Source organism: Cornus florida, unplaced genomic scaffold (genome assembly GCF_030987335.1).
Source record: "Cornus florida cultivar Cherokee Brave unplaced genomic scaffold, ASM3098733v1 CherokeeBrave_3.0.0_Hap2_Chr11, whole genome shotgun sequence".
Taxonomy (NCBI): Eukaryota; Viridiplantae; Streptophyta; class Magnoliopsida; order Cornales; family Cornaceae; genus Cornus; species Cornus florida.
Window position 1 is genome coordinate 95,642,930 of NW_026775581.1, and position 17,915 is coordinate 95,660,844.

Sequence of the window (17,915 nt, forward strand, 5' to 3'; positions counted from 1 at the left end):
GCTAATATCATTATCAATTTTTGCCGGGTGATTCTCGTTTTGAAGAATCCATTCATTGGGTAACGAAATGTCTTTCCAGGCAATTGTTTTCTTTATTTGGATATTGGCATTAGATGTGCTACTTTGGATTAACAAAGAACGACCTTTTATGTCTTTTTAAACTGCTTTAACATTGAGATTTGTTTTTATTGTTTTGTAATAAATTTTGTAAATCAATCATAAGGGTTGAGATCCAGAAAACATAGGATAACCTGATGTTTTAATATTGAGAGTAAGAGCTTTTAGTAAATGGGGGTCACTAAGACTAAGGGTAAAATTTGGATAACAGTTAAAATGAACTGGGTCATTGCAAAGACTTGTTTCGACTACTCCTAAGAAGCTGAAATCATAATCAATGAACCTAGCGTCTCTAAGAGCTAATAAGATAGAGGCATTTATTCCTCTGGTTGTAAATGGTTTAACTGCAACTTGAACGAGTCCTATGTGGATGAAATTGTATCCTCGTTCTCTATGTCTTTGAATTGCTTTAGCTGTGAGTAACCGGCATTTTTCATGTTCTTTGGACAAGGAATATATTTATTCTCTTTGGACAAGGAATATATTTATTCTACTATATATATATATATATATATATATATATATATATATATATCATTTGATAAGAGTTGCATATATAATATACCAGAATATCTGTTAAAAATAAATTAATGACATGTTCATTATGCATTTTGGGTTTATTCATGCATATGTTATTGTACATGTATCAAGTGAGTGCATGTATCATGTGTGTGGTTGAGAATTGTCTTGAAAAGTTCAAAGGTCTATAGGAGAATAGTATATATAGTGTAAGGGATTTGTTGTTAAGATATATTAACACAACAAAGAATTCAATACAATACAGAAAAATATTTGTTTCTTCATTCTTTTTCTCTCTTCACTTAGAAATTATTTAGTTGGTTGAAACTACAGCCAACATAAGTGGTATCAGAGCTTGATTTCGATCAAGAGCAAATTGGGCGTGAAGCTTATTGACGGGAAAACAAACCCCGAAGAAGATCGATCGTGATGGCGACTACAAGCAATCAAAAACCAAGGTGCCCATCATTCAGCACTTCCCATTTTTGATGGGGAAAATTATGATTTTTGGTATGTGAAGATGAAGACCATTTTTCTCTCATATGATTTATGGGATTATGTTGAAGATGAGTATGATGAACATGAGGATACAACAACTTTAACGAATGCCTAAAGATAACAATTAAAAGATCATAAGAAGAAAGATGCAAAAGCTTTAGGCTTGATTCAACAAGGAGTTGTTGATACAATCTTTCCCAGAATTATCAATGCTTTTAAAGCAAAGGAGGCATGGGATATCATCGAGAAGGAGTATAGAGGCAGCACGAAGGTAAGAACTGTAAAACTCCAATCTTTGAGAAGAAATTTTGAAAAATGATTGGTGATTTTAAAAGAGAAATGATGAAAAAATATGAAATGAGTGATTTGGGTTTATTGCATTACTTCTTGGGCATTGAAATTTATCAAAAAGAAGAAGGAGTTTTTATTTGTCAAAAGAAGTACGCAAAAACTCTTATTGAAAAATTCAAAATGTTGAATTACAAATCCGTTTACACTCCATTGGTTGTGAATGAAAAATTGATGAAAGAAGATGGAAGTAAAGAAGCGGATGCATCTCTTTATAGAAGCTTAGTTGGAAATCTATTATATTTGACATCTTCAAGACCCGACATCATGTATGCTACAAGCTTATTATCTCGATTTATGCACAATCCAAGCCAAATTCATGTTGGGGCTGCAAAGAGGGTGTTGAGAAATATACAAGGTACACTTCATTTTGGCATCTTGTATGAGAAAAATCTTGATGCAAAGTTATTTGGTTTTTGTGATAATGATTGGGCCGAATGTGTTGATGATATGAGAAGTACTTCCGGTTATGCATTTTTTCTTGGTTCGGGTATATTTTCATGGGCATCTAAAAAGCAAGAAACGGTGGCGCAATCTTTTGCCGAGGCTGAGTATATTTCAGCATCATTGGCAGCGTCATAAGTAATATGGCTAAGGAGAATTTTTGAAGATGTTGGTGAGAAACAAAGAGAAGCTACTCCAATTTTATGTGACAACAAATCCGCAATTGCTATGACAAAGAATCTTATTTTCCATAGTCGCACAAGACACATTGCAATCAAGCATCACTTCATTAGAGAAGTCGTGTAGAATGAAGAGATTCAACTCAAGTATTATAAGATTGAAGACCAAGTTGCGGAGATTTTTACCAAAGTATTTCCAAAAAATAAGTTTGAATACTTTAGAGAATTGTTGGGTGTCACAACATGGCAGTAAGGGGGGTGTGTTAAAAATAAATTAATGCCACGTTCATTGTGCATTTTCGGTTTATTCATGTATCTGTTATTGTACATGCATCAAGTGTGTACATGTATCATGTGTGTGGTTGAGAATTGTCTTGAAAACTTCAAAGGTCTATGGGAGAATAGTATATATAGTGTAAGGGATTTGTTGTTAAGATATATCAACACAACAAAGAATTTAATACAATACAGAAAAATATTTGTTTCTTCATTCTTCTCCTCTCTTCACTTAGAAATTATTTAGTTGGTTGAAACTACAGCCAATAATGTCATAGTCCACACTGGCCTTACTCAACAACTCAGCCTTGATTCTCTCGATCCGAGTTAATGCATTCTTCTGCTCCAACTCTTTCTGCAACTCAGCCTCCCTTAAAGCCACTACCTTGGCTACCTCCACCTCTGCCAACTACACATTCCTACCCCAATCAGCCTTCATCGTCGCCAACTTGGCATTGGCCTCAGCCACATCAGCCTCCTTTTGGTTCTGAAATATCTGAACATCACTCCTCACCCTTCTTACCCTCTCCTTCCCTCTGTGTGGATATAATCTTCATCTCAGCGTCAATCTTAGCCGCGTTCTGTGTTGTCAGCCCTCGTCGTTCCTTTGCACCAATCTCACCCTTCTTCGTCGCCTCCTCTACATCAATCTATAGGCAATTCTAACAATGAAATCGATATTAAAAACATAAAATGCATCATGTCCTGTTTGATGTAAAGCTAGATGTTCATTGAAAAGATAAAACTAATACAAACATTTATCTTTTTATTTTGTAATAGTAAGAAAGAGGTTAAAAAATTAAATCTCACTTTTTTGGGCCTCTTGCACTAGAATAAAGTGCATTATTACCCAATTTATCCTCGATTAAAAAATATAAATCCTACATTCTGCAATGAAACATCAACCTATAGTAACTCCAATGAAACAATGATGAAAAACATAATGGGCATTGTATGATACATCAATGGATTTCAACACATGTTTTTTTTTGGGGGGGTAAAATACATTTATTCGTATTGATAAAAATGGAGGGAGAAAAGTTGATCTAAGGCTTTATCACTCTCATGGGATGCTCACAAACACCTTGATCACCATGTTCGCTAGATTACATCTACTTACAAATAGCAATATTAAAATGAAACGACTATTTACACACACATATGTATATGTATGAATTATTTTCATAACCCCTCTAAATTATTGTCAATATATAATCCTCCAAGTTTTTAACTATGGTTTTTGTTATGAAAAAATGATCGAATAGGAGTTTTGAGAACAAAAGAGAAAAATAAATGACAAGAAATTAAAATAGCACACACACTAATGAGACAAGGATTTACGTGGTTCGACTGTGCCTACGTTCAAGGGGAGAAGACAGAATAATATTTCACTATAGAAATAAAGAGATATAAGACAAAAGTGGCTCACACCCAAAATCCAATTACACCCAAACTCTCTCACTCTCCAACTGATATTACAAACTCACTCTGAATTGATTTGGATGCCATAAACCAGTTGGAGCAAAGGCTATTTATAGCCAAAAATAGGTCACTTAAATACTTGGTCATCAAGTACATACAAAGCTTCCTTTGGAAGTGTTACCATCTGACAAATGAGCTTGTTGTGCACGTATAGGTAGCTTGTTAATTACACTATTTGGCTGCCAAACATTTCTGATGTAAAAGATGATACAATACTTTACTGAGTTGGCATTTTATTTGAGCCACATGTTCAACAAATATCCACCTTGGCGAAAATTCCGAATGAGCCACTATATCTCTGCCAAACGACCTGTCTTCTCCACAAAACAAATTAATTAAGAATTTTAGTTAAGTCTGAGTCATCCTCAAACTTAACCCTCGGGCTCTCATTCTTCAACCCATGCATGTCTAGCGCAGCCACACGCACACCTCCAGTATTTTTGTCAAACTCTAAATGCTTACCAAAAACAACCTCAGAAATTTCAAGTTTGACATCTCCTTCAGCAACCTTCTCCAACCACCCACAAACTACCGGCTGGTAATGAAAAGTCATCTTCTCACCCTTGTAGAGAATAGGACGTCCCTGACTTTTCCTCGCATCTCTGTTGTGACCAACTACTTGTCTCCAACGCATCTTAATGGCATTCGAATGGACTATCTCATTGCCACCAAGATTATTGCAAGTTAATATTACACCTGTCCTTATGGGTCTGCCTCCCTGTAAGGACTGCTGGAATTTCAGTTGCCAACTGAAAACGGATTTCATTTTCCCACCACGTTGTGTAGTCCCTTCACAACCCTTTTAAGAACTAGGATCGTAACTTCTTTTTCTAACTCTTCTTTTGTCAAGACCCGAACGCAGATTTCTACTAGTTGTAGAAGACCCTGTAGAAGCTTCACCTGTTACTGTATTCCCTTTAAGATGATACAAATTTTTCACCTTGGTGCCCTATAGCACTACAAAAGAATCCACCACGACCATCATTGCTCCACTCTCTGTTACAACCATGTAACCTCTGGAGTCCAGCACACCTACTGAAATAAGATTCATCTTCAAATCTGGTACACGTCGTACATCTGACAATGTTCTCACCAACCCATTGTGCGTTTTGATCTTGACTGTTCCAATTCCTAAAATTTTGAAAGCTTTTCATTTCGCCGTCAAAATCGAACCACATTTCACCTCTTTATAGAAAAAGAAAGAATCCCTACTAGGACACATATGAACGGAACAACCAAAATCAAGAATCCAACTGTCATTAAATGATATACCTGAATACAAGGTTGTCATGAGAACATAATCGTCACTTTCCGAATCACTCGTTGTAGCAGTTGCCACACAAGCTGCTTCTTGAACCTTCTCTTTACCATTCCCATTCTTTGCCTTTAGTTTAGGATAGTGCTTGATGATGTGCCCTATCTCGTGACAGTAGTAACATTTCACATTTTTATGAGATTTAGATTTTTCCCTACTACCAGAACCCTTTGTCTCACCTTTGCCTCTTATAAATAGACCCTCGGCATGTTCATCTCCAATATTCCCAGACACATTTTTCCTCAACTCTTGAGAGTTTAATGAGGATTTAATATCCTCCATACTAATAGTGTCTTTTCCATAGAGCAATGTGGTAACAAAATGCTCATAGGAAGGAGTCAAAAAACACAACAAAATAAGGGTTTGATCCTCGTTATCAATTTTAATATTAGTATTTTTCAAATCCATAATAATAGAATTGAAATTATCAATATGCTCTTTAAGAGGCATATTTTCCTTCATATGAAGAGTGTAGAATCTCTGTTTCAGGTAAAGTCTGTTGGTAAGAGACTTTGTCATATACAAACTCTCCAATTTCAGTCACAACTTTGCCGTCGTATCTTCATCAATAACTTCACGCAGCACCTTATCAGCTAGATTCAAAATAATCACATTGCGCGCCTTTTTATCGATCTCATCATTGTCTTCATTGGACATAGTTTCTGGCAACTTGTCCTTCCTGAATAACACCTTCTTTAGACTTTGCTAAGTCAGCAAGGCCTGTATCTTAATGCGCCAAATACTGAAGTTAATCTTGCCATCAAATTTCTTAATCTTATATCTGGTCGACATCTTAAAAATCTTCCCAAAATAATTTTTGACGAATAGTACTGTATTTGTGAACAGTACCCAAATAGTATATGTGAATAGTACCGTATGTGTGAACAATATCTGTACATAATATACACGAACCCACGCTCTAATACCAGTTTGTTATGAAAAAAGGATCAAATAGGAGTTTTGAGAATAAAAGAGAAAAATAAATGACAAGAAATTAAAATGGCACACATACTAACAAGACAAGGATTTATATGGTTCGATTGTGCCTATGTCCACGGGGAGAAGATAGTATAATATTTCACTATAAAAATAAAGAAATATAAGACAAAAGTGACTCACACCCAAAACCCAATTACACCAAAACTCTCTCACTCTCCCACTGATATTACAAACTCACTCTAAATTGATTTGGATGGCATAAACCAGGTGGAACAAAGGGTCTTTATAGCCAAAAATGGTCACCTAAATACTTGGTCATCAAGTACATACAAAGCTTCCTTTGGAAGCGTTACCATCTTAGAAATGACCTTGCTGTGCACGCATAGGGAGCTTGTTAATTACGCTCCTTGCTACCAAGGATTTCTGATGTAAGAGATGATGCAATACTTTGCTAAGTTGGCATTTTATTTGAGCCACATGTTCAATAGTTTTGTATGTGCACAGTCCAGAAAAGTGACAAAGATGGTGTACGCTATAAATAATGGTAATAAAGATGGAGATTGGCTGCTTGAATATATATATATATATATATATATATATTCAAGCAGCCAATCTCCATCTTTATTACCATTATTTATATATATATATAATTATATACTGACCTTGGCTTGATTGGCAGCCTCCATCTGGGTTTTCTGGCCTAGGTAGGAGAAGTACTCGTGGCCTGGGACGTCAACGAGTTGTTTGACATTGGCATTATAGATGCGAAGGCCAAACTGATCGAGTTCGAGCTGAACTTTATCAAAAACCTCTTGCTTGAATGATTTGGTGCCGCGGAAGATCTCTTCCATGGTCATGGAGGCGGCGAGGACGCGAGTCTCACCCTCGATGACACCCTGGACGAGCTCTGTGACATGGGCGGAGCGCTTGTACGTCATGGGTTGACATGAGCCTGGCAATCTGGCATACCTTATCATGCTCTCATTACAGTCCACTTTGGGGCCGATGATGAAGACCGCCGGGAGGATGAAGGGGAGCTTCTCGGCGCTCATGGCTTGGACTCGGAAGGTGTAGTTCACCGGAGTTAAGTCGACTTTGACCCACTTTTGGCCAGGCCATATCCACTTCTTCTTAGCAAGTACTATGTCCGGATCTGTGAAGAAAGATCCTGTGATGGCAAGCACCTCAGAGGGACCAGCTACGCGGTACACCATCTTGTTTGATTATTGATCGATCTAGAGAGAGGAAACAGTGTGTGTGTTTGTGTGCGTGATAAAGAGAGAGAGAAACTGGGTATGTTAGAGAGCAATTACAGATACCTATATATAAAAGCATGTGTTTGTGTATACCTTGAATTGTAGAATTCTAACACAAAAAGAAGACGCACGTCTCCTATTTGAGTTCCAATTCCATCTTTTGCCCAATTGCAGAACTCTCTAATAATAGGAAAAAGAAAGGAAAGTCTCCTATTTGAATCCGAAATTGAGTCCATTCTCAGATGCAATTTTAGTGTTTGCAATAAGTCCGATGTGACTGAGTTGGAGTACGGAGAAATCTGCTCATAAAGTTGCCCTTAGTTTCTTTCAAGATAGAGATGATTCCCTAATGAAGGAGGGCTTCAACATCAAGCTCTGGCTCACAAAGGATATGGGCAAGCATCAAAAGGTCCTTCTTCCATGGATATTTGGAAACTATCTCCCTTTCGGCACCGAAGGGCCTCTAGCCCAACGTATAACCTCCCCATCCTCAAAGAGGAGGGGAGGGATTCGAGCTAGGAGTCTAGGACAAGGATAAAAGCAGCAAAATATATCATATCTGGAGCTCATTCAACAGTACACTAATAGTTTCAGATGGAAGCAATACATCTAGAAATACATCCTGCATAGCCAACACATGCGCCACCTGATTACCTTCTCTGTGCACAATGATAGTCATAAGCATTGAAAAGTGCAGCCATTCTCCACTGGACTTGCTTGTAAATCTTTTACGCCTTAACCACAATCTCAGCATCAGTCCCAAAAACCACTTGATTAAGGCCCCATTCACAAGCCAGAGTCGCACTGCCTTTTTCAATCTCATGCTTACAGGAAGCAAAAAAAAAAAAACAAACAAACAAACAAACCAACCTGTGAAAATAGGCAACGAAACTATCAAAACGAGCAGGTATGCAATCACATGTCATGGTGGTGGCACATGTTTCCATTCGGTTTCACAGTACTAACACTTCAGTTCCAGTTCTAATTTTTTAGAAACCTTTGGACTAAGTTTGGTTCTGATTTAGTTCAAAACCAGACTAAACCGAACCATGTGCATCCCTATCAATAAGGGTTTTGATCAATCGAAACAACCTAGTCCATTCTCGGGTTCTACGCTCTAATAAACTCAAAAGAATTTTCAATAGCAAGATGGAAAGAGAGATAAGGTGGATACAAAAAAAAAAAAAAAAACAGTCCCTGGCTAAACAACAATAAAGGAAAGACAAAACTACCATGGAACAACCAGTGCATTAACCGTTCATGATCAGGATGCTAAGTACTGCCATACCTGTGCTTACACTAATATGCTTATAACTGTGCAGGTATTACTCAGAGACTTGGCATCAATGTAAACCTAGATTTTCAAATAAATCTCATATCATTATTGAGTTCGTAGGGTCAAAACCATCATATGAGAAGCGCTAAATGATGCTCTACTACAATATATTACAATCTTACCAAAAAAAAAAAAAAAAATAACTTCGCCTGATATAAAGTTTCAAAATCTTATACCTAAATCAAATACAGCTGAAGTTTGACATTAGATGAAATCCATAGAGATCATGTAGTATGTACATCAACCCTCACAGTGGTGCTAATTAATTAATTGTGCCAAACATATATCAAGGAAACACATTAAAGGGGTGAGTCTCAAATCTCTAGTAATTTATGTCCTAAGACCAAATTCCAATTCCAAAAGGCCCAATTTCATGGAGCTGAACAGAGTCTAAATGTAGTGATGATCTACAACATTTTATTGAAGCATAAGAAAATTAAAGCCCTACTTGACGACCATATTTAAAAAGAAAAAACAACTACTAATTAAGAAGAGGTGGAGTTTTTGGAATCAGGCATTGTGCCTAGCCAAGCTGGTGGTAACATCCCAGTCTGCTCATGAACTGTCTGGAACATTGGTGGCAACATTTTGTACACCCCGGCAATATCCTTCATCGCGCCACCAGTACTGCCCTCACCGCCACCATTGGCCCCAGACCAAATGCTAATCTTGGGCTGCAATCCACGAACGCCTTCAGCATTAATCTTGGCAATTTCTTGGAACATACCACCATTGATCATCATGTAATCTCTGACTGCTTCATAGTTTCCATTGAGTGCTTTGAGAAGGGTACTCAAGTAAGCGCCTTGAGCTTTTGCCATTGAAGTGATTCCTTTAGCTTCCTTCTGCTTTGCATAGAGTTCACCGTCTGCAGCCTTCTGCTTTGCATAGAAGACGGCATCTGCATTTGCTTTCTGTGCCTCCGCTTGCTTCTGCTTCTCGTAGAAAACTGCTTCTGCCGCTTTCTGTTTCTTGTACAACTCTGAATTTGCCCCTTGCACCTATATATTAATATTAAATATATATATTTAGCAACACAAAATTAAGAACACTGAAAGGACTATATATATATATATATATATATATATATCACTTGATAAGGGTTGCATATATAATATACCTGAATGTCATAGTCCACACTGGCCTTACTCAGCAACTCAGCCTTGAGTCTCTCCGTCCGAGTCAAAGCATTCTTTGTCTCCAACTCTTTCTGCAGCTCAGCCTCCCTTAAAGCCACTGCCTTCGCCGCCTCCACCTCTGCCAACTGCGCATTCTTACCCCAATCTGCCTTCAATGCCGCCAACTTGGCGTTGGCCTCAGCCACATCAGCCTCCTTTTGGTTCTGAAATATCTGCACTTCACTCCTCACCCTGACTTCCTCCTTCTTACCCTCTCCTTCCCTTTGTGTGGATATAATCTTTGTCTCAGCGTCAATCTTAGCCGCATTCTGTGCTGTCAGCCCTCGTCGTTCCTTTGCACCAATCTCACCCTTCTTCGTCGCCTCCTCTACATCAATCTATAGGCAATTCCAACAATGAAATCGATATTATTAAAAACAAAAAGTGCATGATGTCCTGTTTGATGTTCATTGAAAAGATAAAACTAATACAAATTTTTATCTTTTTCTTTTGTAATAGTAAGAAAGAGGTTAGAAATTAAATCTCACTTTTTGGGACTTCTTGCACTAGAATAACCTAAAAGATGCAGAAAAACAATACCACTTTCAAAGGTGATTCTACTAAAAAAAATTCTCCAAATTAACAATCATCTTAAAAGTTATGATTTCTTTCCTTTATCAGAAATTATCTTATCCACATTCTAGTCACCCTTATTATAGACTAGTTTGATAAGCCAGGGAGCAAAAAAAGAAAGAAAATAAAATTGTTTAGCTTCTCATCATGATTGGATAATTAAAAAGAAGAAAAAGATAATAATAATCCTTGATAAATCTTGTGAAAAAACATATTTGAAAGAAATAGAAAATTTAACTAAACATTCTATTACTACGATATAAATAAGGAAAATATGAATTCACTTTATATAAAATATATGGATATAAAGGTACTCATTGCTTCCCTCATCATTTCTGTCCAAATCCTAACAAGGAGATGCAAAAATCTCTCTTCCTTTTCTTTCGTTCTTAATAATCAAACACGAGAGACATTGTCAATCTTCCCCTTTTCTTTCTTTTCCTTCCAACTCCCTATCTCTGTTCCATTGATCGAGCATGTTAATAGTCCTAAAAGATTAGGACTATAGAAGAAAAATAGATAATAGATAATCATCAATAATTTTCAGTTGAATCACTTCACACAAGCCATTAATGATAAAAGATTGTAATTGACTGTCTTATGTGGCTTACCTACCTTTCTAGATTCAAAACCTCAACTGATTCACATAATGAATACAAAGGAAGAAAGAGAGAAAAGAAGACAAAAAAGAAGATGGAGAAGGGAGAGAGAGAAATAAAAAGAAGGATATGCAAGAAATAGAGTCATTTGATACAAGAAAATGAACCCATTTGAGTTGCCAAAAAAAAATGAACCCATTTGTCATCAAAAGAGTGGGTTATGACAGCCAAAGTTGATGCATGAGAGCATCAACTATGGTCCCTGTAATTTAGTTTACTTTAACCATGCATTTAGTTGCATGGAATTGGAATTTGAGAAAAACAACTAAAAAAGTTGAAATATATATTTTTTTTTTTCAAATTTCAAGGCTCCAATCCCATGCAACCAAACACACCCTAAAATAATTTCACCGTTTTTTTTTTTTTTTTTTTGTCCTTTGTACTTAGAAGTGGCAATATAAGACTATAAGATAAGTTGTTTTTTGGTAAACTTAATTTGACATTAAATTCTAAAAAATAAGTGATTAATCAGTTGAATGGCAGAAATTCCATATTACTTACCTGAACCAAAAATAATAATAATAATAATAATAATAATAATAATAATAATAAAAACAAACACACAATTTGCATATAATAATAAGTTCCACTTAGAATAGAAAATTTTAGGTGAAGGATATTCAACTTATAAGCAGAATACTCAAATAACTAGCCCTTAAAAGCCCTTGCAACTGAAACAAGGATCAAAAAAATTCTGAACATTTGAAGTAACATCTAAAACTTCTACATAATAGCCATCTTAATTTTCAACTTTAGTCATATCCATACATTCTACTTCTTTCATTCCCGTCTCGTGTAATCTTAATTTTCAATTTCCACTCATATCCATCATATCAGGCAAGTAGGGCAAGTTTTGAAACAAAAAATTAGGCTGTTTAAAAAAAGAAAAAAAGAAAAAAAAAAAAGGCAATGATTTCAAAAATAAAATGAAATAAAATAAAAATATTAAAAATTAGGTATTGAATCACAGTAGACACAATATAATCTGATCTGCTCAGCTAAAATCAATCAATTTCCAAATAAAATACATTAATTATCCAGTGTTTGTAAAGTAAACCTATAGCAACTCCAATAAAACCACAATTAAATAAAAGAACATAAATAAATAATAAGCTACATTCTGTAGTGACAAGGACATTTCCCACGGTAGACATAGTTGACCAATAAATAACAATCAATTTTCAATTTCTTTTCAAATCAAATACAGTGTTTGTAAAGTAAACCTCTGGCAACTCCATTAAAACCATAATTAAATCTAAGAACATAAATAAACAATATGCTACAGCAACAGAGATAAAGAAACTCTAACCCTAACAAAAGAGAATATATATATATATATATATATATATATATATAGATACATATATATACTGACCTTCGCTTGATTGGCAGCCTCCATCTGGGTTTTCTGGCCTAGGTAGGAGAAGTACTCGTAGCCTGGGACGTCCACGAGTTGTTTGACATTGGCGTTATAGATGCGAAGGCCAAACTGATCGAGTTCAAGCTGAACTTTATCAAAAACCTCTTGCTTGAATGATTTGGTGCCGCGGAAGATCTCTTCCATGGTCATGGAGGCGGCGAGGACGCGAGTCTCGCCCTCGATGACACCCTGAACGAGCTCTGTGACATGGTTGGAGTGCTTGTCATGGGGTGACATGAGCCTGGCATACTTCAACATGCTCTCATTACAGTCCACTTTGGGGCCGATGGTGAAGACCGCCGGAAGGATGAACGGAAGCTTTTCGGCGCTCATGGCCTGCACTTCGAACGTGTAGTTCACCGGAGTGAGGTCCACCTTGATCCACTTCTGGCCAGGCCATATCCATTTCTTCTTAGCAAGCCTGATGTCTGGTTCTGTGATGAAGGATCCGGTGACGGCAAGGAGCTCCGACGGACCAGCTGTGCGATACATCGTGTGGTGTTTGATCTGGTGGATCTAAGATCTACAGAGAGAAACTAAACTGTGTGTGTATGTGTGCGTGGGATGTGCGTGAGAGGATCGAAGAAACGAAATGTTGTTTACAGTCTTATACCCATTTGAATGAAAACCCCTGATAAGAAAAATAAAGGAAAAATTACATATAAATGGAGTTAAAGTTGCATATTTACTTAGTTCCATATATACTTAGAGGCTGAGTCAAAATTCTATATTTCTCTAAAATGGATTGCTGAGGTGGCACATGGTTTTTTACTGTTTAGAAATTGTGATGCCTAAAATACCCTTCCGCGAAGGTACTACTTTTTTGAACTGAAGGTACTACCTTTTGGCGTCCAGGTACCATGTTTTTTAAACACTCGCGAATGTACTACTTTTTCTCCGAAGGTACTACTTTTTTGAACTGAAGGTACTACTTTTTTGAACTGAAGGTACTACTTTTTTATTAGAGAAGGGCATTTTAGGCACCACAATTTTTTAAACAGTAAAAAATCATGTGCCACCTCAGCAATCCATTTTAGAGAAATATGGAACTTTGACTCAGTCTCTAAATAAATATGAAACTTTGAATAAAAGAGACTCCTCTTTGAGCTCGAATTAGAAATTATTATGATTGGAGAGCAAATGACACGGAAAATCAAAAATTGATTTAAATGTTGTATTAATCTATTATATAATTGGGGACCACATAAAAATGGCGAGATTGACAAAAATTTCCATACTAGAGAAATTATATGATTTGAAATTATATAAAAATAATACCAAATTAAAAAAATTGGATAAATAAAGTTGGGAGTGATGGGGTGAAATGAGCTGGCATATTGGCATATATACCTCTCGATTATCCTTCACTCGCGAGGGTCATGGCTTGCAGTTGGAAGGCACGTAGAGTTCACCGGAGTTAAGTAGGGTTTGATGGAATTTTGGGCAGGCCATATCCACTTCTTCCCAGTGGCAATGGCAAGCATCTCAGAGGGACCACCTGTGCGGTACATCTCGTGTATAAACAACCGATCTAGAGAGAGAAACAAACTCTGGTGTATGTGTATGAGAGAGAAAATATATAGAGAGAGAAAAGATTACAGAGAGAGACTGTGTATTTGTCTTGAGAGAGAAAGAGAGAGATTATTTGTATACCTAAGCTGGCAAATCTTGAATGCAGCGGAACCTTAGGGAAAGAAGAAAGTTTCTTATTTGAGCTCTACACCAGCTTTATTCGGCTTTCTTTTGGGGGATGCCTGTCATCTTCTGAGTGGTCTAATATAATCTCCTAATTACAGTACCTTTTTTCTTTTTCTTTTTTTTTTTTAACTTAAATTCTTCAAATTTAGTATAGTTATGGAGAACAGTAATACAGTATTTACCAATTACCCTTTTCCACTTGATTTTATTTTTATTTTTGACCTTTTTTATATTTTTTTCCCAAGTAGTCTGTGCGTGTTAAATATGAGTATATATATCCTTTGCCTTTTTCACGATCCTTGTTTGGAAACCGTATGATATTTTTTTAGGTTCGCGAGTATGCTTTACACCCCTATAATATCGATATAGTGTGTGTAAACTTCCATTATTTGTTCACCTTTCCTATACTTTAAAAATGGTGCTGATTAGTGTCTTTTGGGCGTTGACCTCTATTAACTGGTACCGAAGCTACAAAAAGACTAAAATAATTCTCTATTTATGATTTAAAAATAATAATAAAATAACAAAAAAATGGGAAAAGACTAAAATAGACCCTATCAATACTCCATCTCTATTTTCGTTCTTGAAACTTGCCCTTTGTGCAATTGCAAACTACAAAATCTACAAGAATCAGAAGTTCAAAACCCATATATTTCAGTTTATCTATTGCAAGAATCAAAAGTTCAAAACTTATTACCTATATCAAAATCCCCCATTCGGCATATCATTTTAGATTTTTCAAAAGATCAAAACCGGTATCTTTCAGTTTCCATCGCCCACTATTCCAATTCGAGTTCGCCGTTCGCAAGCTTTAGCCGTTGTCAACCTGTCTCTCAACTCTCAAGCTTGCCCCCCTCTCTCTGCAACTGCTAACTTGTATGGGTTTTATTTTAATTTTTTTCTTCTAAATCAACTAATCAAGGTCTATAATTCTTGTTTTGCAAACTAAATCCTATTTGGTGAAATTTTTTATTATCTTTTTTATATAATTTTCTTTAGGGCAAATCATTTCAGCCTTCCCAATCGCCTCCATCTCTATTCTCTCCATGGCTGCCTTTACTTTCCCTCCTGTCACCCCTTCTTAGGTAAACCACTCTCTCCTCCAAACCTCTTTCCAGTTACATAACTAACATAAAAATGGTTACTTCTTCTTCTCTTTATGATGTTCGTAATATTAATTGGATTGTGGTTTTCAGCTGTGTTCGAGTAAGAATGGTATGTTCTCACCTCTAATGGTGAAGTCCACAAGGACTTGTCATCAATTGGGTGTTGTACCCATATATACTATATACAAATATATATATATATATATATATATATATATATATATATGTGGTGAGGGGTAGTAAAGAAATATAAAAGGGCAATTTTGGAAATAAAGGGTTTAAAATGGTCATGTGACATGCACATGATCAACTCACTGGAATTCTCACCGGAGGTGTTTAATTGCACATTTTTATATCTAGTATGGATTTATATAAACAAATCTAATTAAAAAGGTGTCACACAAATTGAAAACCATAGGGGTATTGTATTTTTCAGACTTTCTCCTATTTTTTATATCGCAAAACTTTTTAGATCCCGTTGATATGATTTAAGAATATTTGATCGATCCAAAGTTATAAATTTGCTAATATAGTTTTACAGAAATAATATAAAGATTAATATACATCAAATGATTTTTTTTTTTTTTTTTTTTTTTTTTTTTTGGTTGGAAACTATGAGGTCCGACGTCTTATCTTGTAGCAATAAAATAAAGTTAATTTCACTAACACCCCCTTAAGTTAGGCCAAATATCATATTAAAATATTTTTCAAAAATAATTATCATTCGCATTACAAACTCTTGATCCGTTTTTCAGTTACACCCCAAAAGTTACATTTCAAGTCTTTTAGATACTTTTTTGCATGCAAAATGACATTGCTACCCTTCTAACTATCTAATGATTTAAAAAATAATTGAAATGACTTGAATAGCCTTTTACCTTCATTATATAAATTTAAAATTATGCTTTATATATATATGTATAAATGAGAAATATATATATATATATAAGTAATTATAAATTTATAATTATAATTTGGTTGGTGTACATAATTACTTATATATATATATATATATATATATATATATTTCTTATCATGTACACCAACAAGCTTTCTCCTTATTTCCATACATATATCTTTCTCTTTTTTTCTTTTCTTTTCTTTTCTTTTTATTTTATTTTATTTTCTTCTTCTTCTTTGCTGTCGACAAAGAAGCTGCAACTGTCGGTCATAGCTTTTTTCATTTGCGTTTTTTATTTTAGTTTCTTTTCTTTTCTTCTTCTTCATTGCTATCAGCAAAGAAGCTGCAACTGCCGGCAGCAACCAAAATCAATGAGGAGAAAGTGAGGACGTAGTCGCCGCCGTCGATGAGACCTCTGTTGTGGCGGTGGTGAAAGCGAGAAGGGAGCATTACGTCGGCAAGAGAGGAGCCTCAGTTAAAACCAAAATCTGTAAGCTTCAACAAACCCAAAATCAGTGAATTTCAACATTCCCAAATTGATGACTTCAACAGACCCAAATCAGTGAGACCCAAAATCCGTAAACTTCAACACACCCAAATCATTGAGACAAACAAAACCAAAGCTCTTTGCTGGGTAAATTGAAGTCTAACCAAAACTAAAGTTATGTTATGATCCAACCGAGACCCAATCGGAAAGTCTCATTACAACCTAATATATATATATATATATATATATATATGTAAACCCCAATTGATCAAACTTGAAGCCTATAATATATATATATAAGGCTTCAAGTTTGATCAATTGGGGTTGTAAACACTGTGTGCTTTGGTTTTGACAAATAGACCCATTAAATATGGGTCAATGTTTAATTAAGTTATTTAATTAGCTCAAACTTTCACTTAAATTATTTAATTAGCCCAACCCAAATGGTTAAATAAAAAAATAATTATTCCTAATAAAATATATTTGAAATAATTGTTTTTAAGGAAAATTATCATAATATACCCAGCCCGGCCCAGTTATGATTTTATCCCTATCAGGAAATGACACGTGTCATTATGATTTTATCCCTATCAGGAAATGACACGTGTCATCATCCTATTGATCCAAGAAGCCTATAAATAAAGGCCTGGAGGAAGAAGGATGGGACACAAATTTAGAATCCAGAAATCCTGAGACTTAGAAATTCAGAAGGTCAAATCCAGAGAATTAGAAATCCAGAGGGCAAACCTGAAGGCGAAAAACACCAAGCACATCCAAAGCCGTGCCGTTATTCACCAAATTCAACAATGAAAGCGAAAAATACCAAGCACATCAAGTTGTGTTATTCTTCATCAAATTCCACGGTGATCAACAAAAACACATCAAATCGTGCCGTTCTTTATCCAAATTTCACGGTGATTCAAGATCAAACTTGTGAAGCCCTTGGATCCAACCAACAAAAAGGAGATCGAATCAGAGGACTTTATTCCTTGGAATATTATTACAGAGGATTGTACTCCCATCTTTATAAATTAATAAAATATTCTATTTACTCCTAATTTTGTTTCTTATTTGCGGATTACAAAATTTGTGTATACAGGGATTCTCGAGAAGATGATATGTAGAAGAAATAAAGGGATTTATGACGGCGCTTACATCGTCTAAAATCGAAATTCGTGATTTCA

At 35.6% G+C, this 17,915-nt stretch overlaps 3 protein-coding genes across 3 annotated transcripts; 1 reads left to right on the forward strand and 2 right to left on the reverse strand.

Moving 5' to 3' along the window:
- The first annotated feature begins 1,605 nt into the window (after positions 1–1,605).
- Positions 1,606–2,064, forward strand: LOC132281593 (uncharacterized mitochondrial protein AtMg00810-like). Its single transcript, XM_059783288.1, has one exon. It carries the CDS (start codon positions 1,606–1,608, stop codon positions 2,062–2,064), a length of 459 nt encoding a protein of 152 aa, XP_059639271.1.
- An 820-nt stretch (positions 2,065–2,884) lies between these two features.
- Positions 2,885–7,350, reverse strand: LOC132281595 (flotillin-like protein 2). The gene is made up of 2 exons (XM_059783289.1): positions 6,780–7,350; positions 2,885–3,031 (listed from the first exon to the last, which is right to left on the reverse strand). Exons 1-2 carry the CDS (start codon positions 7,329–7,331, stop codon positions 2,885–2,887), a joined length of 699 nt encoding a protein of 232 aa, XP_059639272.1. The 5' UTR covers positions 7,332–7,350.
- Positions 7,351–9,194: 1,844 nt separating this feature from the next.
- On the reverse strand, positions 9,195–13,031 carry LOC132284252 (flotillin-like protein 3). The gene is made up of 4 exons (XM_059786340.1): positions 12,495–13,031; positions 9,830–10,225; positions 9,585–9,710; positions 9,195–9,551 (listed from the first exon to the last, which is right to left on the reverse strand). The coding sequence occupies exons 1-4, from the start codon at positions 13,029–13,031 to the stop codon at positions 9,195–9,197; spliced, it is 1,416 nt and encodes a 471-aa protein (XP_059642323.1).
- Positions 13,032–17,915: the final 4,884 nt, after the last annotated feature.